At 39.9% G+C, this 23,313-nt stretch overlaps 3 protein-coding genes across 3 annotated transcripts in view; all 3 read left to right on the top strand.

The window, feature by feature from the left end:
- Positions 1-23,313, top strand: part of LOC134822081 (1-phosphatidylinositol 4,5-bisphosphate phosphodiesterase beta-4-like) — an 858,242-nt gene that overhangs the window by 772,429 nt on the left and 62,500 nt on the right. The window lies entirely within an intron of this gene.
- On the top strand, positions 11,513-19,181 carry LOC134822495 (SWI/SNF-related matrix-associated actin-dependent regulator of chromatin subfamily A member 5-like; the record flags this gene model as incomplete). The annotated part of the gene is given in 18 exon segments (XM_063833606.1): positions 11,513-11,625; positions 11,879-11,983; positions 13,241-13,310; positions 14,023-14,135; positions 14,375-14,443; positions 14,609-14,681; positions 14,684-14,787; positions 14,983-15,138; positions 15,285-15,416; positions 15,586-15,764; positions 16,085-16,221; positions 16,365-16,480; positions 16,655-16,750; positions 16,904-16,979; positions 17,237-17,313; positions 17,456-18,468; positions 18,718-18,795; positions 19,055-19,181. Coding segments are annotated over 18 exon segments (2,823 nt in total), but the record flags the coding sequence as incomplete, so codon positions are not given.
- LOC134821664 (uncharacterized PPE family protein PPE62-like) overlaps positions 20,799-23,313 on the top strand; it is a 22,758-nt gene continuing 20,243 nt past the window's right edge. The window contains exon 1 of the mRNA XM_063832367.1: positions 20,799-20,823. Coding sequence (XP_063688437.1) covers positions 20,799-20,823 — 25 coding nt within the window. The remainder of the gene's footprint in view (positions 20,824-23,313) is intronic.

The following is a 23,313-nucleotide window of genomic DNA, read 5'->3' as shown; positions in this document are numbered from 1 at the left end:
TTTTTATTGACATTGTACATACCCCCACCCCAACCCTCCATCCTTGACACCACTCCATCACATATAAGCATTGTCCACCCCAACACATTCAGCTGACGACGATTAACACATGTTTATTGAAAGCTTCTACAAGTTAAACCATCGTATCTCTTATATTTTTCTAACCCAACTCCATTCAGTATTACATTGATGTCTACCAATCCTACTCCTCATATTTGACTTCCATGGCATACCAGTATTATCACTCCTATCTATAAATCAGGCTACCCCTTAACTGATTGGCAACTAGGGATGAAAAGCTTATTCCCCGATAGTATTAGTTCATGGGTTCGCTAAGGTCGCCCTTCCTTGGAATTGGTATAATGTTGGCAGTTGACCATTTGTCTGGTTTCTCACCTTTCAATAGAGCATTGTTACATAAGTCTAAGACAATTTGATCAAGGTCGCATCGTTTTAAGACTTCTGGGGCTATGTTGTCGTCACCCCATGCTTTCCCTTCCTTTATACTGTAGAATACCAAGGTGCCTGGGTCTGACCAACCTAATGCCTGCGGAAGAGGACTGTTATATTGTTGATTTATGTTACTAACCAAATGCTACTATTTTAGCCTTTCATGTTTCACCAATAAAGTGTATCTCTTGTCCTGTCCCTCTCAAAGAGACTTAACAAAAATGATGAAGAATTTGAAAACTACGATAAAAAGGTGAAGTTTGAAAACGCTCCAATAGAAGAGAAACCTGCCATATCTACTTAGAATATAACCACTGCAAATAACATCACAGTTGAACCAGTACTGCAGAGTAATGCAATAAACTCAGTATTGCATTATGAAAACACAGCAGAAGGTGAGGAGCGTCCAAAATTCACTTCCCGGAGACAGTCCGAGCGAAAGTGACATTCAAAATAACACGCCGAAAGAGCAGTCATCAAGCTTAAAAATTATTGAAAAAACTGTCTTGTTGGAAGCGCAGAAAAATGACCCTGTGCTGTCAGTTGTGAGAAAATGGGTAGGAGAGGGAAAAGGCCCAAAAATATTATCACGAAACAGTCATACAATTCTGTCACGATCTTCCCGCTTCGGGGCATCTCAGAATTTACAAAACTTTAGGAAGAATCAGAGAACGACTCTTGCACTTTAAAAAGCCAGAAAAGGAAACCGAAAGCGCCTTTATCACCATTTTATGGAACCCACCCCAATGATATCATATCGTTCGATCTTCTGGGTCCGTTGCCAGATAATAAAGAAAAGTACACTATGATATTAGTCATCATTGACAAGTTCACCGGTTGGGCAGAAGCTGTTCCACTGAAAACAATAACAAGTGCAGTGATAGCACACAAACATTGTTAGACACCTGGATTTCTAGGAATGGGCTACCTAATCAATGTCATCTTAACATCACGTGGAGCTTTCCTAGCACTGTTTCATTACCTCCCCTCAAGTAATATGAACTAAAAAACGTCGGACAATGTCCTGCAACACGATTTACCGTAATATCTAGAGCTGAACATGTTTTCATGTTGGCGAGGGACACTCAGAACAAAAGTTGTTGAGTGAGTCCATGATTTCGTTCATTTTTCCGCCAAGTACCCTTGAAAACATCATATACTAAGAGATATATTTCTGTAGCGCGGGTCCTACTATAGCTCAAGGGATGACACTAACATACTAGAGTAGTCTACTATCCGGCACAATAAAGTACTCATAGTTGTCATATTCTGGGTACAAAGTTCGAAAGGAAAAATTTTTGACAAAATTTCAACGGACTTAACTTGTGAGGTCACATACATTAATTGACAACGGACTTTATTTGAACGGACATTAAGATGAACGCTAGGGCCTCCAGCGATCAAGTAATGTCCGTCCAAATAAGGTCCGTATCTGTACAAAACAGAAAGCAATCACAGCTCAGACCACTTCCAAGACAGACCAAAATCTGGTTAGACCTCAGTTAGCACACATTATCGTTAGCTTAACCAGCTGACCATGGCAACGCCAACGTTGACGATAATTATCGTTGCCTTATTATTGTGCTATACCACTTGAAATAGATCAAGTACAGATGAGACAATGTTGAACACAACAGCTCGCGTATTTGCTGATCGGGAACAATCCTATAAGCTAAAGGGTTGATTACATTTGCCTGGTCAGTCAGTCCTCTGGATCGTGCTTCTACCTGCATCATTGGAGACTCGAACACTGTTGGCCTTAAATTTGGACTCGACCCCAAAAAGTCATTTGGGAAGTTTCTATCAGGAAAACAATATTTTGCACCCACCATCGAGCAAATTGACCCTTACATTTCTTGTGGCCACCAGCACACCGTGATTTTATGTGGTCTCAATGACATCAGACAAGAAAATTTACAGTCTCCTGTAAGGCGCGCGTTTTAAGCCTGGGCTATAAGTAAGCGAAATACTAAGTGTAACGTGAAGATCATTGGATTGGGATATCTAGTACATATCCGACAGCGAAGCATCATCTAAGGGCTAATTACGTTGATATAAATAAAAGAAAAGTGTATATAACCTGATGTGAAGTTGACTGAGTCGATGACATGAGGGAGATTATCAGATTGGATCATGATGTAGTCAGCACCAAGACGGGAAAAGGGCAACCGATACAAGCACATGCATGCGGCGGATCAGAATATTATATTATGGCTCCAGTCCTCATGCCAGGACCGCCCAATAAACCAAATATTTGCCTGGTTTAGCATATATTGATAATGGCCTATCTCAAGCTCTGCAACTAGCTGGGGCAATGTCCTACCAGGACGTATAGTCATAATGCACTATGGTAAAGCCGTCCGTACGCTTAGGAGGTGCACAATATTGCTCGTCGCTCATTATGGCTTATGAAATGGTCGTAATTTAAAGTTGACTTTTTGTAAAAATTAATTTTTATTTTTATGCAAGACACTTATTTTACTTCGAGTATCCAACAGCCACATTGTCACACAAGTGCAACCACCATTACAGGAAGCGAAGGATTTTTGTTTTTAGCCCGTGACGGTTAAGGTAGTGTGGGTACCATACATTCTTCGCCGAAACTTTGGCTGCAATGTGCAGCTCCTCATTTAACCCTCACACCCGATTTCTCGAGTATTCGGCTGATAGACCGGGCTGGCATAGAACCACACAGGATCACTTAGCTGACGTCAACGACGCTCACCCCACGACCCAGTTCAACAGTGGGCGATTTTGAACCCGCAACCTCACGGATTGCAAAGCTGGCGTTCTAACCAACTCGCTACCTGGCCGATAAAATAAAAGACTTAAATAAAGGTGACACTAACGTCAAATGGCAAGGATTGAAATAGTTATATAAGCATCGTCAAACAAAATGGCAACCTTGGTCGTTTAGCCCCGGACAGTCTATGCAAACGTCCTATGCAACGTCCAGCAACAACAAAAAAACCGTCTATGCACCGTCCACATGCAACGTCCCCTGCACAATGAACACTCTATGCACACTTCCCTGCACGTCAGTCATGCAACGTCTATGCAACGTCAATGCAACGTCTATGCAACGTCCCTGCACAGTACCTTATGAACACCGGCTACTAGCCGGCAACTAGCCGGCAGTAGCCCCTTTTTTGTAATAACAGCCCCACAACGTATCACATAACAACCGCCTACTAACCGGCCCTTGCAGGGAGTGTGCATAGAGTGTACATTGTGCAGGGACGTGCATAGACGTCGCATAGACGGTTTCTTTTGTTTGTTGCACGGACGTTGCATAGACGATGCATATACTGTCCGAGCTAAACGACCAACTTCCCCTACAAATTAAACAATGAAGTGGATTCACCCTATGAGTGGTAAAATGATGGTGACGATGCATTAGATTTTGGGGTTTATTACCTAGCAAAGGCTGAACTAAGTCGATAAACCATAAAGTTGGTAAGGGGCTGACTTTTGAAAGTTATAAGTTCTTGGGGTCAAAATAAGTAGAAAAGAACGAAAAGTAAAATTTATGACATCACATCATCACACTGTTATTATTACAGACATCACTGGCTCCCTCATGTCTTATAAAAACTTCATTAGAAACATTCCAAAAAAAAGCAATCAATTGTTTTATAACTTTAAGAAATCATACTCTTTTTAAATCCTTCAAATCTAATTTTAAATCCTAAAACTGTTACCGATTTCTTGACGTCCGGAGGGAGTGTACTCCAATATGGAATAACTCGCTCCGGGAGAAAAGACTTCTGGATATTCTTTACTTTAGTTAAACTTAATTAAACTTCTACTGCATCTATTGCTTGCAACAAGATTAAGACCGGATCTGCAGTTCTAAACATCCCCAGCCATAATCAGTTAAACCACTTGTTACTTTATAAGCTTCTATGAGATCCCCACATTCGCCGCTCTGCCAGCGTTGTCAAATTGAGGATTTCCATTCTATGGCTGTAGGGAAGAACTAGGGATTGGCTGAGTTACCAAAACTGTAACGAGGAAGCGTTCTACGGTCATTATAGTTTTGAGGAGAATGATCTCGGCTAAAATACATAAAATAATTTCAACCATTTCACACGTCTGTTGTGAGTAAAAGACGTGAAGGATGATGAGGCCTTAGGTTTTGAGGTTTATTACCTAGCAATAACTCCCAGGAACAACTCGCAACTATTTGTACATTGTAGGGGATTTGAAATCTATATCATAACTGGTGACGAAGTACCCAATCAGGGCTACTACATGCCAAACACAAGGATATCTATATATATAAATATTTCGTAATAGGATCATAATGCCCTGCATTGCTGTCCTATAGGTTCGCAAGACAAGTGTCGCTCTTACTAAGTAGAGCGACAGGGGTACTACTAGCGTGTCGGCCTTCCACTCTGGCAAATGGTCTTTTGAATTGCGGCCCAAACATGAGGTAGAGAACTGGCTCTCTCTCAAGGGAGGTGGGTGTGTTCTAGTGTAGTTTAAAACGGCAAAATACAGCTAATTCTAGCTCTTGAAAGTCTTGAAAGTTGTAGGTTTGGAGGATCAATATGGCTGCTTTAATTCTTAAAAGTCTTAAGTTTGATCAACAGCCAAAATACCCTACTGTACCGGCGTCAGTCAGCTGCACACCCCGAAACCATTATTGGATGGGGCCATAACTTTGAAAGTAAAAGAGTTTAGAGACTTTCGTGTAATACAAGTGCACACCATGTTCGTTTGTAAAAGTTTTTCATACGTTGTTATACCCGGCCGCGCACAGATGCGCAGCTCACCCTGTTATCGTAGAAACTCTATATATGCTATAGTGAAGCCGACAGCTGGGGTCACCACGTGATACAAGTAAAAGTAACGTTACCTCCCCAGAAGGAAAATTTAAGATCACAACGTACTCGTAGTTGTTACCTGGGGGACCCCAGGCTATTAATGTTCATATACATTATGCGATAAAGTTTGGCGACCTGACAGGCTGAGCGCGGCCCAGAACTAGTTGTTAGATTGTAGCGCGATGCGTACTGTGCCGCGCCGCGCACGTCCATGAGGCTACACACAGCGAGATGCGCTACTGTGCCGGCGCCGACTGCCGTGAATTGACATCGTTCCATTAACTGTTAACTCAATGAGGGCTTGACTAATTCGCTATGACCATTGTTTAATGGTCTGGCCCGGTCACGGGCGCGCGCAACTTCGTAGCACCATGCCATCGGCCATTTCGAGAAGAAAGCGGCGCGCGCTATAACTTCAAAGAAATTTAAACGAGTAACATCCGTCAAATTCGCTCGCCCAAAAATTTTACGTGACTTTGATTTTTATGATTTTGAAGCCTGCAGCCGTACAAAACGGTTTTACATAAACATTACCTGGGGACCTCAGGCTATCATGTTCATAAACATAAATAGAGAATAGAGATTAGGCGGAATGACAGGCTGAGCGCGGCCCTTAACCAAAACCATAACTCCGAAGCTAACCATAACCCTCTACCCACAACCCTAATTGCTAATCCAACCGAGCCAAATCATTCACAAAAGCATGTGTAATACGCTACGCGTGAAGCGCTTGTTTCCACAATTGATTAGCGGCGTGCGCTGCGCGCACCTGGCAAGCGAGAGGGCTCTGTTAGAGCAACCAAAACAATCAATCCATGTTTTACTAGTAGTCACGTGACCAAAACGGTTTTTTGTTGTATCACGTTGCAACCCCACGGTCGTTTCACTATGTATCGTCCTGACGATACAGCTCAGGGGGAGCCGCGCACTATTCGTGCGCGCGGTTTCATACAACGTTGCAAGTTTTTTGACCATAACTCTCCGTGGAGCATTTTTATACCCTACGTCAAGTAGGGGCCGATTAGATTTGAATCCAGCGTTCAAAATTTACCGATTCAGAATCAATTTCACACCCAAAGGCCTTTTTCAACACGATTTTCTTAAAATTGGGCGGCAATTTAGTTAACTGGTGATAGGGGGCTACGTAAAGAAAATAGGGTGTTCCCAGTAGTGATTGAGGGACCGGGTGCGACGAGGGGGGGTCCAACTCGGGGGCGCACGGGGGTCCTTGGAGGGGGGGTGGGGGGGGGGGGTTTGCCGTGTGTGGGGGTTTTTTCATGTGAAGGCAATGCTAGGGCAGGATGCAGAGAGAATAAAACATGCTGTAGAGTAGATAAAAAGTGGGAAGGCAGTGGGTGGGTAGACGGGGGGGGGGCGATTTGTAATCCTGATTATTAAAGTCAGATTATGATATTGTTTTCACTTTTCACGGGGGGGGGGGGGGGGGGCCTTGGGGGGTTGGGGGGGGGGAAGGAAGGAGGCTAAAGTGAAGAGGTGTACGAAATGGGGAGGGGGTTTTTTGCAGAAAAACTGGAGTTGTTGTGGGAGGAGTTGGGCGAGTGGGGTCGAAGGATGTGTCGTGTTCCTTGCTTCGTTCGTTACCATGCAACGAATAAAGTTGCGCGCGCGAGGATGCTTGCGGAGAGGAGATTATAGATAGCTTGTGAATCTATAAGTATAAATGCGCGGCGCGACTGTGTTTTAATGTATGATGATGCATGTACGTGCACGCGTAGTGTATTGATGTGTAACACGAGTATAGTTTACCTTTGCTGATAATTTCTGAAATACAGATACAAGTTAAGTTCTAACGGCAATTGAACTGATTTTTCCCCCGTATTTTTGATGCAAATTTATCAATATTACTATCATGAAGATTGAAGTGAGCTGATTGGAGCTTATCCTTAAATTTATAGTAAATGTGAAATGGAAATCCTAGCCGGCCCCAAAACGAACAACGGGCTGGGGCCCAAAATTCCCCCCCCCCCTTTTGTTTAACTCTTCTTGTATTGACTGTTTCTGATCCATTTTAGATGATGAAAGTTAATTAATCTAAACATTGTCATTTTGGTAAGGCATTTAGGTGTCATTTTGTGAGGCATTTTGATCAAAATTGATGATAAAACAAACACATTAGGCTCATCATAAGCTTACTGGGCCTGGGTTTTAGAATACCAATAATTACCAAGAATACCAATAATTAGACAAGGGGTATCCAATATGCCATCTTTGTATCATAAAATAAAACCGTCATTTTGTGAGGCATAACACTGTCAATGTGAGGCTAGGTCATTTTTCTGTCATTTTTTCTACAAAGTCACTAATCAATTTTTTTATTTAACCAGGAGTCTTTGGGGATTGACATAATCATGGTAGTACCAGGTTTCCTGGGGTTAATTTCCTAAACTTTGGTCTCCATTCTGGGTACAGTTAGGCGGGGCAATGACTGAACAACAAAAACTCCATATTAATGTAAAAATATAGTTTCTATTAATGTCCATTATCATTCCTTGGAAGTTTATTAATGCGTTTTCCTTTTCATAGAGTAACAGGAATAGGGTTCAATGTATAGGGAACCTAAGCTACAGCATGGTCTATGTGGACTGTCATAGTTTATATTGTGTAGTTCAAGGATATAAAATGCAGCTTCATGGTGGATATTAGAGAGCTGGCGAAAGATTGTGGCCTTAATGGTTATAATACTGCACAGGGAGATGTTCCCACCACCAGATACACTCTAACCAATAACCATAAAGATGCTTAATCAACGGTGTCCAATAATTCCACAGGTATCTACTACCTAAAAGTGCTTCTATACAGTACCGATGATTTCTAATTGCTAAAATAAAAATTCATAATTTAACTCACAAAGCCAAAACATTTACGGGAGCTTTGTTCCCTGGACCCCCGACCAGGGGCTCCGCCCCAGACCCCTGCCTCCGTGCCACACACCAATTGCCAAATATTATTATTAAATCTAAAATAGCTAATAATTTAATAAAATGCTTAACAGGACAGGCCCCTTAACGTGGGCACTACTATACGCTTTATAAATTATATAATAAACAAATTGAAGTCAATTTTTCCAATGTTGTTAAGTGTCTCTTTAGATCTGTTTTGGTCTTTCGTGGGAGTTCCCACATTTGGTTGGTTGAGAATGCTCAACAAAAAAAATAACTTACCATGATTGCTTGACTGCTTTATTGACCCGGACAGGCACCGGGGGCGGACTCCCAACACCAGTGCGTTGGGACATAGTGTGTGGTCTGCTTACAGGACGTGTTAGGATCCTAGAGAAGCCGCCATCCCCCCTCTACTGCTTTAGCTCAGGCGGCAGCATCGAGCCCCTGTTTCCTGCCACATTGGTAACCTCTGATAGTACAGAAAAGTGGTGGATTTCGGGGTCCCGGATACTCCCTCTTTGGTTCTTTATGGTGGTAATTTATTTTCTCTGAGATGTTTTGCAGAGTCCTTAATTTCATGATTCTTCAGTCGGAAAAATCCCTGAGAGCACATTTTGTCCCCAAAGAAATTCGACTCTCCCTAAAGAATGCTTTTTGTGTGCTGGCTTTTGTTGAACACTTCATCCAGATAGGAATGTGAGTCTGCCCACCCAGCGCTTCTTTTTCAGGTTGCAGGTAACTGGTGTCTTGCACCTCCAGACACCATAGGAGCCTGGTGTACGGGGGAATCAATGAAGCTGTTACAGAAACGACAAGGCACACCACTGCCACCACCCATGAGCTTTTGGATGTTCGCAAAGAGTGTTGACTGCCGTGAATGTAGTCCCTTATTCGGCTGTCCCGATTTTACTCGTGTTTTGTGCCCGAATAAAAAAAGTTGTTTTTGTCTAGGAGCAGCCCCTGTTTTGATCTTTGTGATCCACCCGAGTATCTTGGTCTCCTGTTCTTACTGACAGTTCTGCATTGCAGATTTGTTCGATGCTGTCAATCCATATCCTATGAAACGTGTGGACGAGCTCATTATGTCCTGCCTGAGTGTAATAGGCCTAGATCCTTGATCGGATGTCCATATATACATATAAATGGGGGCGTTAGGTCTATCATTTCTGGTTCCGTGTTACCCTTATTTTTCTTTCCAGAGAAGTACTTTTTCGTGACATTGTTAGGACAATGAAAACTTAGGTATTCTCATTCTCAACATGGTAGAGGTAGCTGAAAGATTGTCACCTTGTGTGAGTATTGTTGCACAGAATTTAACCAAGAGAGCTTCGAGGTTGCCATCCTGTGGTGGTAGGTGGAGAGCAAGTTCGGTTTATTCCTTTGGGGGTTTTCAGGTCTGATCCAGATAGTTTTAGAATATTTTATTCCAGAGCTCTTTAAATAGATTGAGACACTTGTGAAGCCAAATAGTTGCGAGCGTAGAACAGTTTATTGAGGACCATTGTCCTTAAGGAGGAGAGTGAGGCTGTAAAACGTTTAGACCATAGATTGCGGTTTATTATTTAGTGTTATTAATCCCCACTTTCATTTGCATTCTTTAAGTTTTTGAGACGGCATTTTCTTGAACTTGAGGGTTCTCATCTACGTAGTACCCCAAGAACCTTCGAACTTTTGACGTAGTTGATGCTTTTCCATTAATACATAATTCAGCATTTTGTTTCGTTCTTCAATATAGCTGCAGTTTCAAGATTATTGCCTACTGTTTTAATTGTATCACAGATCATCACTACTAGCTTTGTTCTTGATGCACCCTTGACTAAGGTGGTCCACATAACCATTCTGCATTTTTGCATGGCATCCGGGAGATGTTCTCAAAGTAAATCATAAGTGTACGCATCCATCAGCAAATTTGCTAGCAGCTTAGATATCTTTTTAACCTCTTCCGGGTGGTTGTGCGGTCATGTCCTGCTATGTATAGGATAAAGAGGAGAGGTGAGAGTACAGCCCCCGAGGTAGGTTCCAAATATTGTGCATTTTCTTTTTCTCCTTTATAGTTGTTCACTTTTAGACATATCGTCCGGTTTGAACAGAACACTTTTCAGCACGTTAAGACTATTTCCTTGAATAACCGAGAGTTGATAGTTTGACACATAGTGATGGAAGATGAACACTGGTCAAATGCCTATCGAAGTCAAAGGAAAAGCACTATATACATGCCAGCTTCTGTCGTTTAACTTCCCACAAGGTAGCCAGCATTCTGAAAAGATATCGCGTTGTTGATCTCCCTCCAATAAAAACCTTCCTGACTTCAACAAGAGTTCCTTCAATGTCCAGAAGAGTCTCAATCTTTTATCTAGCACTCTTTCACAAATCTTTCCAAAGTAGTGATATGGAACTCGGTCTATAATCCACCAAGGTAACATGTTACTGGATTTTCTACATTCCCTCAAGAATGTTTACATCGGAAGATTTCCCAGCCCATTTTTCCTGTGCTCATACACCAGATAAATATGATCTGCAAGACGTGAAGACAATTGTTTTTATGTGTTTGAGGAATGGTGGGGTGAATATTTTTCTGCATCACAGAATTTTGTCATTTGTTTCTGCTTTCTAAAGCGATTTTACTCGTCTAAGGAAATATGGTTGTTCAGCGATCATCTTCACTGTACTAAAAAAAACTACTACTACTTGCAGATTTGCTGCAACATTCTTTAATTTACTGAACTCATTATTTACATGCATTTCGTGCTCTTGGTCATTGGTTGGTTTTGAAGGAGTTTTCCTGTGAAGAAGTAATTAAATAACAGCTCTTCCTTATCTTTTTCAGATGTGACCAGCAAGTCAACAGTCTTTGAGGTTGCAGATGAAGTTGTCAGTTTTGGCCCCGAAAATCGTTTATATTGTTTCTCCAGAATTGATGCAGTCATTGGTGTTTAGTGCTTCAACTCTGTCACGAATCCATTCATTCATTTCTGTTAATCAGCGCTTTTTTGAATGATACAATGCTTTAAGTGAGTGTGCCTTGTTTCTAGGGAGTTGACCTTTGCCAAATAATTCATGTAATGACAAGTAAGTTTCAGCTTGAATCGCTGGTGTTTATTTATCTAAGTTGATATACAAATTGTACATACTCTACACTTAATTGACCAATATAACTTTCATTATGCTGTTTTATAACAATAATATATTCGAGATTATGTTATGTGATATTGTTTTTTCTGGTGCGCCTATTGTTCTCTAATCTAACTAGACTAACAAGCTAGTTAACGAATATATTATGACACATTAATCATGATTTTCTTTTGTCCTTGCTCATTCCCATATTTAGTGATCTGAGAATGTCAGAAGATGAAGCAGACATGCCTGTTGCTGAATCCAGCATAGGCAAGGCACTCAAAGAACAATGTAAGCTGGACAAGGATATGCTGGGCATGATGAAGGTAATTTCAAATTAAATAATTTTTGATAGTTAACAATATTGAAAATGAGAAACATCGTGAAAGTGTTTTTTAACCCTTAATAATGCAACAAAGCTTGAATCTAATGTGCAAGCATGAAAATTGAGAATGAATGCTAAACTTAAACACTGGGACTCCTGTGAGCCTCTAGTCTCTCGACTCTCGTGCGAAATCGTCACATACCTTTCAAAATACATCACATACTTTATTTTTGAACTAAAAATTGTAATTTCAGACAGATGACAAAAAGAAAAGATTCGACTTCCTGCTGAGTCAGACTGAACTGTTTGCTCATTTTATCAGTGGTGCCAATAAACCACCCAAGAGTCCTATCAAGCAAGTAAGTGAAATGCAGCTGCGGTCAATCAGGGTTTTAATTGTTTACATAATGTATGTTAAGGGGGGGGGGGGGGGGGGGGGGGGGGGGGGGGGGGGGGGGTTCACTCACCCTGATATTTTTTGTGAAACACATTTTGACCTAAGTTTGTATTGGGAATTTTTGTGTGAGTTAGGTCTTTAAAAAAATTTGGCGCCAAAGTCCTGAAAAATGCCTGCAAATTTTGAAATTTGCCGCCAAATTTTTTAAAGCCTAACTTAAAATTCCAATACAAAACTTAAGGACAAAATGCATCAACGTTGATTCGTGAAATTTAATGTAAAAATATGAAACCCAAATGAGTTCGATTGTTTTGAGCGAAATCCAGTTTTGCCAAATATCTTGAACTGAGATATGGGCGATTTTGTTCATTTTTTGCGAATATTTGAAACACAGAATCCAACAGTTAGTTAGATACTGAGCCTGAGAATCATGGAGAATGGAAGTATAGGCAACTCCAATAAAGTGGTTCAATTCCAAAATATTGATCTTTGACCAATTTATGGGCCAAAATCGATAAATTTGTGCCTATGCCCAATAGTCATATGGTTTTTTGGCTCATAAACTCGATCATTTTTTTGTCCAATCTTGATGAAAATTCATAGACGATTTCAGGGGACCACTAGCTACAAGTAGAGCACATCAATACTGGGTGTTTTTGTGCATGTTCAAGTATTTACTAAATTGAGCCTAATTTGGACCCAATATGGGCGTGGCTACCCGCGGATGGTTTTGTCGTTCGGGCCGGGACCCCTCAAAATGTTCGGTCATCACCGGTCCTAAGTTTTTGTTGGTCTACTGCTATCCGAAACCAGTTTCAACAAAAAAACAGGGGGTTTTGCCGGTCAATCGGGCATGGTAAATCTGGGTTTTACTAGTTTTACTGTAATATATTCCTGGACGATGATTATTATAGGCATATTATATGCCATATTACGACAGCGAAACAATTACTCATTTGCTCCAGTAAGAGAAAACGAATCAGACAAAATGGTAATAAATTGTGTACTAGTATATACACAAATTGTACTCTTCTTTAAAAAATGCTATGATTTCAATTATTCCTTATTCCATTTGAGTATTGAACTATAACGAGGCTTACAAAAAACCTGACCAGATATCCGGTTGATTTTTGTCATCCCCAGTTCCCAACCAATATCACACGTCCCATAACACTCCAAGCAACAACATTCATCCTTATAATCTCCATTATTTCAACAGGTAGGAAGACCCAAGAAAGTGGAAGAACCAGAGACTCCAACTAGTGGATCACACAGACACAGAAAAACTGGTGAGTCAAAACAGTGAAATTTGGGTCGTGGAAAGCTGAAGTTTGAAAATGTCCTACCGGTAGGACATTTTCAAAATTTTCATTCAATCAAAGTTTTCTTCGAATATACAGCTTCCAGTACCTTGATGGCGACTTGTGTCACTCTAAACGACCTCACTGATTAATGGTCACTGGTAAATAATTTAGTCAAAACCGCGAAATTTCGGTCAGGGAGACAGCAGAAAAGCCTCTCTACAAAAATCGTCCAAAATCTCATTTTACATTCTGATGATTTTCCGTTTATCAAAGCTTTCTTTAAGAATAGAACTTTCAGTACCTTAATCGTGTCTTTGTGCATCAGTGGCCTTGCTGGTGAGTTTCCGATCTAGCAAATTAAGCAAATTTACTGCGCAAACTGAATTGTACGGTAATTAAAAACACTGTGTATAAAATCAAATCAAATCGAATAGATACGATTTAAGATTTGAAAAATAGTAAGCAATAAATCAAGCCAGTAACGAGAGAGATGCTCAGAAATTGAAGTCCTGTGAATCGAAAGTTAATACTGCACTATCTTAAACATTGTCAAGTAAATTTGAGGTGTTACGTTAAAATCACCGAAGTTTACATTTTTGCTTCGCACAAAATATGATTTGGCGTGATTTTCCGCCTATTTATCCGTAAAACATAGGTTTGCGCATTTTGATAGTGTTTTACTTTCTATTCGTCTCAGAGAAACAAGAAGATGAGGAGTTACTGGAAGAAACGAGAAGTTCCGCGAACGTAATCACCAGATTTGACAAGTCGCCACATTATATTAAGTTTGGAGAAATGAGGGATTATCAGGTTAAGATTAGATTTCTTTCATTTGAGAAGAAATTCGTGGATTACTCAGGTTGTACTGAAAAACTCTGATAATAGAGCCTTTGTTGGCGCTGTTTACTGTAAAAATGTAGCAAAACTACTAGCAAACACTGACATAAAGATAGGTTAGTCGGCGCAAAAATTACCATTTGGCGGGCACGCGCGTTCGCGTAATAATTTTGTAGAATTCATATTGTTTGAATTGTGAAATATTGTCTCAGGTTCGTGGACTGAACTGGCTGATTTCTTTGTACGAAAATGGACTAAACGGAATCCTAGCCGACGAAATGGTATGTGGTGTTTTACATTATTAACTATATTAAGATTTTATGACATAGCAATGCTTCTAAAACAGTGCGCTGGAGAAGAATGTTTTTGGAGTAATTGTCAGTTTCATGACTGAATATGTAATTGAGGGCTGTTTAAAAACTACCAATAACTGGAATTATTTTCAGGGTCTAGGTAAAACACTCCAGACGATCTCTCTGATAGGCTACATGAAGCACTTCCGTAACATTTCCGGACACCACTGGTGGTTGTTCCCAAGTCTACTCTTCAGAACTGGAAAAACGAGTTCAGCAGATGGTGCCCCAGTATTCGAACTGTGATCCTGATCGGTCTGGAGGAAGCTAGGGTATAACTGTTTATCTTTCTTGGTTATTTTTGGTCCTGGCTGCGCTTGAAAAGAAAAGGTTTAAGTGAAATATTCCTTTTATGGAGATCCATAATAACGCCTTAAATTCTGATGTGGAGCCTATATCGTTGCGATCTCCATTTCAATGGAGTGATGAGTAATAACACTCAATGCTAAACGACATCACGTTTACAGAAAAAGATAATAGGGGTGGAGATCAAGGGTGGAGACTGGGACGTCGTTATCACAAGTTACGAGATGTGTATCATTGAAAAGTCCTGTCTCAAGAAGTTCCTGTACAGATACATTGTTATAGACGAGGCTCATCGGATTAAAAACGAAAATTCCAAGGTTTGTTTTTAGTATAAGTTTTGTCATAACTAAGTCTCATCAATAATATAATTTTCATACTCATTTGCAATGAAATGTAATATGTTCGGGTTTTATCCACTATGATATGTTTGCATTATTTCACGGTTGTAACCACTCCGTTTCAGTTATCAATGGTGATGAGGACGTTCTCCTCGACCAACAGACTCCTTTTAACTGGTACTCCTTTACAAAACAATCTCCATGAGTTGTGGGCCCTCCTTAACTTCCTCCTTCCTGATGTCTTCTCCTCCTCAGACGTGAGTTTTGTTTTGATTTTTTTTCGTTACATTTTTTAAAAGTTTAAGCCTTTGTGACTCTGACCTATAAATACATTAATTCGACTTCATAAAATGCCATCGTTAGGTAAATTAAGGTCCTCTTTCTCATCAAAGGTTATTATTGTAATGAAGAACAATTTTCATCCAGGATTTCGACGGATGGTTCAATTCTAACGATTGTCTTGAGGACGGAAGCATGGTCCAGAAACTTCACAACGTGCTGCGTCCCTTCCTCTTGCGGAGACTGAAGAGCGACGTGGAGAAGAGCTTACTGCCAAAGAAGCAGGTCAAGATCTGGGTTGGGATGAGTAAGATGCAGCGAGAATGGTAAGTTAAGAGAGAGAGAGAGAGAGAATGGTAATTAAAACGTTTCGTTATGCTTTATTACTCCGTCGCGTGATCTGGTGATCGTAGTGATTAATATAATACAAACTGAAAATAGATAAGACTTAGCACATTATCCTTATGTCATTATATAGTGTTCAGTATTGCTTTTGTCACCACAAAACATTACTCTTGTCTGGAGGGGGATATTTAAAACATATAAGGGTATAAGTGATACGAAAGGATTTTATTAGCAGAAGCTTTCAAAATACTTTGTGTAAATCGTCTTCAGCTCTTGTACATTACTCTTGTACACCTCACAGGTACACAAAGGTGTTGATGAAGGATATCGACACTATCAACGGAGCAGGCAACTCAAACAAGACGAGGTTGTTGAACATTCTCATGCAGCTCAGAAAGTGTACTAACCATCCTTATCTGTTCGACGGTGCTGAACCAGGTATGTGCCCGTCCGCTACTTTGAAATTCATCGGATTTTTGATACATATTTAATTAAAATATCCAAGCATAATGTGGCTTATCATGAAGAGTGTTGGCAGCCACTGGTTTGATGTATCACTCCTAAATTGAGATAATTTACAGGTCCTCCTTACACCACTGACATGCATCTGATTACGAACTGTGGTAAACTACAAGTGTTGGATAAGTTACTCTTTAAGCTGAAGGAGAGGGGTTCCAGAGTTCTCATCTTCTCACAGGTTTGTGTATTTTATTTAATATACTGTTTAGAATTTTGGAGTACCCTGTATGTCCTCAAAAAGTATTGAGTTGCCTAAAAGTTACCACAAATTTACATTTTAAACAATCAAATGGTTGCCAAGCACCTCCTTCTCCCTGTCAAGTAATTCTCTTGTTAACATCACCCATTTCAGATGACAAGATTGCTAGATATTCTGGAGGATTACCTTATCTGGAGAGGTTTCAAATATTTCCGACTTGACGGACAAACTGACCACGACGAGAGACAGGTAAGTCACTTTCATTTTGTCTACTGTAAGAGTAGAATTATAAAAATTAATGCAGAAAAAGTATTTCAGAGTTTCAGAAAACTTGAATTTTAGAAACAGGCTTTCGGTTCCGACCATCAGATGTTATAATAGTGTGACCAATCTTTTTCTCAGGCTAACATCGACAAGTTCAACGCTCCAGGAAGTGAAGTGTTCGTTTACATCCTGTCTACAAGAGCTGGTGGTCTAGGTATATAATATTAAATTGCTTAACTTTTGTGCTATTGAGAGTTACAAATGTATTAACTCAGAAAAAGCTTTAGTAGATGCCTTTCCAAGATATTTTGTCCGCATTATTTTACATTTTTTGTTACACCTTTTGGGAGAACATCTCCGAAAACCACAAGGGTTGACAGTCTACGATCATTAGATCTGGAACTTATAATTATCTTATCTTGGTATCTTATCTTATCTTGGTATCTTATCTTATCTTGGTGTTTTTGACAGGTATTAACCTGATGACTGCTGACACTGTCGTTCTGTACGACAGCGATTGGAACCCTCAGATGGATCTTCAAGCTCAGGTACCTTCATCTTTATCTCCTATTTCATTCTGATATTTCATTCAGTTCTACTGAGGTTAAAAATCATAGATCCCACAACAACCTGATCTTAATTACTATCTAATTACTAATTATTAATTACTAATTATTATCACTCCGACAGGATAGAGCTCACAGGATCGGACAAAAGAAACAGGTGATGATCTACAGGTTTGTAACAGAAAGTACGGTAGAGGAGAGGATCATAGAGAAAGCAGAGCGGAAACTAAAACTGGATCATCTCGTAATCCAGCAGGGTCGTCTGGTGGACCCCAACACCAAGGTCAACAAAGAAGAGATGTTATCCTGGATCCGAAGCGGAGCTGACTTCATCTTCTCCGGGAAGGACAGCACAGTAACTGACGAGGATATAGATGAGCTGATAGGAAGAGGCGTGAAGAAGACAGAGGAGTTGAACCAACAGATGGAGAGTAAAAGTGAGGAGAATCTGAAGGGGTTCGCCATGGAAGAGAACGAGTATACTGTCTACAACTTCGAGGGAGTAGACTACAAACAGAAACAGAAAGTGTTTACTCACTGGATAGAACCACCCAAACGCGAGAGGAAAGCTAACTATCATGTTGACTCTTACTTTAGAGACGCTTTGAGAACTTCAGAACCGAAAGCACCTAAAGCCCCACGACCACCTAAACAGCCAAGCATACAAGATTTCCAGTTCTTCCCTCCTCGACTTTTCGAACTGTTGGATCAGGAGATTTACTTCTACCGCCAACAAGTCAACTATAAGGTGCCACTGAATGTAGACCTGCCGAAGGATGAAGCGAAGGCAGTTCAGAAGGAGGACCAGGAGAAGATAGATAACGCTCAGCCTCTCAATGAGGAGCAACAAGCTGAGAAGGATGCGTTACTAGAGGAGGGTTTCACCATGTGGAACAAGAGAGATTTCAACAACTTTATAAAGGCCTGTGAGAAATGGGGGAGGGATGACGTGGAGAATATCGCTGATGATGTGGAGGGTAAAACACCCGAGGAGGTGAAAGCGTACATGGAGGTGTTTTGGGAGAGGTGTAATGAGTTACAGGATCTGGAGAAGATAAACAGTCAGATAGAACGAGGAGAGGCGAAGATAGAGAGAAGACAGAACACTCGACGTGCTCTGGAGGCTAAGATGGCGAGGTGAGTGGAAGTTGTGTTATACAGTACTTGTGATTACTTGTGATTACTTGTGATTACTTGTGATTACCTGTGTTTACTTGTGTTATACAGTGCTGAATATTTAATGATCTGCATGGTTCTACTCTGGGTTTTAAGAGGCGCCTGTCGTACTGAATGTTGAATATTCACATTTAATTTCGGCTTTATATTTGAATGTAATACTATGTTGAATCTGTTTCTTAATACTTATCACAAGACACAAACACTCAGGTACCGAGCACCATTCCACCAGCTCAAGATGCAGTACGGAACTAACAAAGGGAAACACTACAACGAGGAGGAAGACAGGTTAATGAGATAATTAGATTTAAACAAGAAGATAATTAGATAATTATTTTGTAATCTATTTAATTAAAATATTAGTTTATTATAACTTCATAAGTAAGTTTTCACAATTCACTGTCACTTATCTGGATTTGATCGACGGAGAGCTTCCAACGGCCTAGTGTTTCTGATTGTTGATTCAGTGATAAAATAAAATATTGCATAGCTAATTAAATCACAATGGAGCAGACAAAAATCAATAATATTTTCTCAACCTCTCCAGGTTCCTGGTTTGCATGCTTTATCAGCTGGGTATTGACAAGGAGAACGTCTACGACGAGCTGAGGACTGAAGTTAGAAACGCTCCCCTCTTCAGATTCGACTGGTTCTTAAAGTCCAGAACTGCAGCTGTAAGTTTGAATGAAATCTGGAAATTATTTGGGGTTTCATGGTGGTGAATAATTATTCTCTGGTGTTGGTATGTGTATACTGTTTTGAGATTATGAGCATTCTACAGTCTAAAGGTCCGTTATATTGATCGACATCTTTTTTTTCTTTTTTCATCATATACTGGTGCCCCTTGTCTGACGAATGGAGACCCAGTAGAAACATCTGGTCCCTTTGGAGGACCCACAACCAAGCCACATTGTTTAGCCAGTTCGCTCACTGCTCCTTGTCTCTTTGTCGGTAATGCAGGTGCAGAGCTAAGTATCCTCTTCATTGCTCTTCTCAAGGCAGGTTTAGTCCGAAACCCCGTTCTCTGCTTCATCCTACTACAAGGAGATAAATTAGCTACTACTTGTACTTCCTGTGACGAAGAAGGGCCAGGGGAACAGATTATCTTGATCTTCTCAGCTTTCTTCTTGGCCCTGTAATTCTTCATGTATGCACTCTTCTTCAACCGGTCATTCTCCTTTTCAGCCTCAGTCATCTCCGCACACTTTCTCTTTTGTAAGTTGCCTATTCTTGTGCTCTGTTCTTTGCGGAATGCTGGGGAATCGTTGTACTTATTTTTCCAGAACTTCAGCTGTCTAGACTGACTTGACATATTCCTGAAGCACAACATACAAAATAAAAACTTACTCTGTATAACTGGGTTAACTGTGGACCCAATCAGTGGACCAAACAACCAATTAATTGGCTAATGATAAACTGATATATCATTATTAATCATATATTACATAGATCATACACTTAGCAAACGAATTAAAAACTAAGGGGCAGCTTTAAACAGTTAAAATCAAAGGATTGTGTAACAGAGTAAATTATTTCAAGACACAGTAGAGTAAATTACTTTACAAGGAACAAAGGCTTCTACAGAACACAGCTATTAACCATTTACCAAAACAAACCCTCGCCAGTACAGGCAAGACATTTGCTAGTGTGCATGAGAAATATTTAAATGTATACTCTCACACCTGGGCACGAAATGAGATTCCAATACACGTTGGTCAGGAATGTCAATTTGTGGGCCTGTAAATTACGTTACATTTTCAAACGTGCCTCACTCAAAAGCCATAGCAGTTGGAGTCAAAATCTTAATATAGCTGTGTGTGGAGTACATTGGAGATGTTTCATACAATTTATCATGATTCTGTTATGTTTGTGTAATGCTTGAGAGTCAGAATAAGGCCAATTTTTTGTGCTAAGTGTAAATTACTTTATGTGAAATCGCCCATATTATATATCTGGGTTAAGAAAATCTCGAAATTAAAAAATGATTGAGTGGCGATATTTCTCGCTGTACATGGCATAAGTAGGGCGTTGCCTGAGGTAGGACTTGGGCCAGGGGGGAGGGGGGGGGGGGGGGGGGCGCGACAGGATTCTGATCATAAGTTGTCGAGTCTTTATAATAAATAAATAAATAAAATCATGTCTGCCCTTACCTGAAAGACAAGTTGAACTCCCAATAAATTCCTTGAACACAAGTAAGAACATGGTCTCCTCCTAGTGTAAATCTGCACCTCACAGTGACCTCTCTAAATTGGTTTACAGACAGAGTCCCAGACACCATCTCAAGATAAGGTATGTGTGTCAGATCATCTGGCAGAGGTACGTCTGGCAGGTAATCGTAAGTCAGTGGGTTCCTCCTGTATCTGTCAGATGCTCTGTCATCGTCTGGGGTCGGAAAAAGAGTTTTTTTTTTTAATCGCAAAAGATTGCATTTATGTCTTCAAGGTTGCAAGTCAATGGCTTACTGTTTAATGGAAAAAATGTCTCACTTATAATCTACTTGTAACAGCTGATTAAACAAACAAATAAACCAACAAAATTTAATTACAGCCATTAATAATATCTATCTCCGTTGATAATGATTATATTAAGGATGTATAGAAGTAAAGATTTATGAATAACTAGGTCAACAAAACGATTGCCCTCAAAATTCAGAATAATATATATCACAATGCCTGCTTAATAAATTATAAGGTTACACTGTCATCATCTTGGATCAGGATCAGGGCAACAACCAAGATCGTCACAATTCTCTTCAACTCCAAACAGATGGGACACTTCATGATTAATCTAAATATTTCAATAGAGTTTCTGTTTCATTATCTTACAATTTATTCCGCTTTTATTTTTATTCCCACTCTTTTATTCCCAGTCACAATTCTCTTCAACTCCAAACAGATGGGACACTTCATGATTAATCTAAATATTTCAATAGAGTTTCTGTTTCATTATCTTACAATTTATTCCGCTTTTATTTTTATTCCCACTCTTTTATTCCCAGTCACAATTCTCTTCAACTCCAAACAGATGGGACACTTCATGAGTAATCTAAATATTTCAATAGAGTTTCTGTTTCATTATCTTACAATTTATTCCGCTTTTATTTTTATTCCCACTCTTTTATTCCCAGTCACAATTCTCTTCAACTCCAAACAGATGGGACACTTCATGAGTAATCTAAATATTTCAATGACATAATGATACGATTAATAAGCCTGTTAATCTTGAAGAGCAAACAAAACAAGTTGTTTAATTGAACTGACAAGATTAAAGGTAACAGCTGACAGCAGTCAGCATCTGCATAGTATAACATTGACATTTTTCCATGAATTTTCTCCATTTCTACATAACACTTCAAATAACAGATGGTGGGTAGAGCTGCTATATACTATGCACCTGAAACTATTCTACGTGACACACGTGACACACGTGACAGAAATCTCAAAAAAACTATCTTACTATATTATATAAAGCGAGACGATATATATGGATGTGTTTATCCGTGCCATTTTACTGACACCACGGTATCAACTTTAACGCAACTTTCCGCAAAAACCGTAAAAGATATACAACTGAAACTTTTTTGACTGGGTCAAATGCTTTAAGGGCCTTCAAATCAGCATGAAAAAATAAAAAATTGGCCAAGGAATAATAATTTTAGTGCCCAAAATTTGGACTCCCAAGTGGTGTCAAAAACGCGAATTAAATAGGTAATAATTATTTTAGTCTCTCGAGTCTTGACACCACTTTAGGGTTCTGGGTTAGACGGGTTCCTGCTAGTCTTTATAAAACGGCAGCTTACGTTTTATAACGAGGCACAGTTTTCGTACTCATTCGATTATAATACGAGAAATTTGCTAGTTGGATTTAAGGAGCAAACAAGTCTGATGCTTTAAGAAGCATCAGACTCATGGTATTTAACAGCCATCTACTGAGCTACAGTTTTATAAACATGCAAAGGATTGAAGTCAGATGAAGTCTAGATATCCCGGGATCACCAAAACTAGAGAATATATTTATCTTACCGAGCAAGGACAAAAGTCATGACATTTATACCATGATAGCAGAATAGGTATGAGTTAAGTAACGTTAAGACCTAACTAAAATCAAACGTGAGTGAGAGTTTTAAGAATATTCGAACATGACCAGCCCTTAAAAGCACAGCAAAGTCATTAAGTTTACCTGGACATTGGTTGGAACATTATTATTAAAAACTTCTCGCCATCGCTGCGAATAATTCATACAAAGCCCCAATGCACGAACACTTCGAACAGGTACAAAGGCAAGTTTCTACGAATTGTGCTGACGGTCAATTTATCTTTGTCATTAGCTCCTTAACTGCTAAAACTTAACTAAAATTTAATAAACATTTAATTATAATCATTCTCAGCAGCCCGGTCTTAAATATTCAGAAAGGATAGTTTAACAGACACATCGTTAATATAGTAATATATGAGCTCTATAATTGAATGAGCTCCTAACAATTTTGAGGTTGACTGAAGGGGTGCGGGAGGTACCGGCATATTTAATATTGAACTCCTTTCAAATGTTCATGATTTGTTCGGAGCGAACAAAAACTGTTACAGAAATAACATTTAGATGGTTCATCCTCCTTCTCATCCTTCTCAGTGTTCCTACTCATCCTCTTCCTCATCCTGACATCCTCCTCCTTATCATCCTCCTCAGACCTCCTCTTCTTCAGGAGGGGGGGGGGGGGGGGGGGGGATTTTAGCATCAGCTTTAAAGTTTTCCTTCATAAACAATATAAAAGTCACGTGACATTTAGCACAGAAAGGGCCCCCCTCCTTC

This window comes from Bolinopsis microptera, chromosome 10 (genome assembly GCF_026151205.1).
Source record: "Bolinopsis microptera isolate Bmic1 chromosome 10, MBARI_Bmic_1.0, whole genome shotgun sequence".
In the NCBI taxonomy this organism is placed as follows: Eukaryota; Metazoa; Ctenophora; class Tentaculata; order Lobata; family Bolinopsidae; genus Bolinopsis; species Bolinopsis microptera.
The sequence above is the reverse complement of the archived record's forward strand: the minus strand, read 5'-3'. Positions and strand labels throughout refer to the sequence as shown.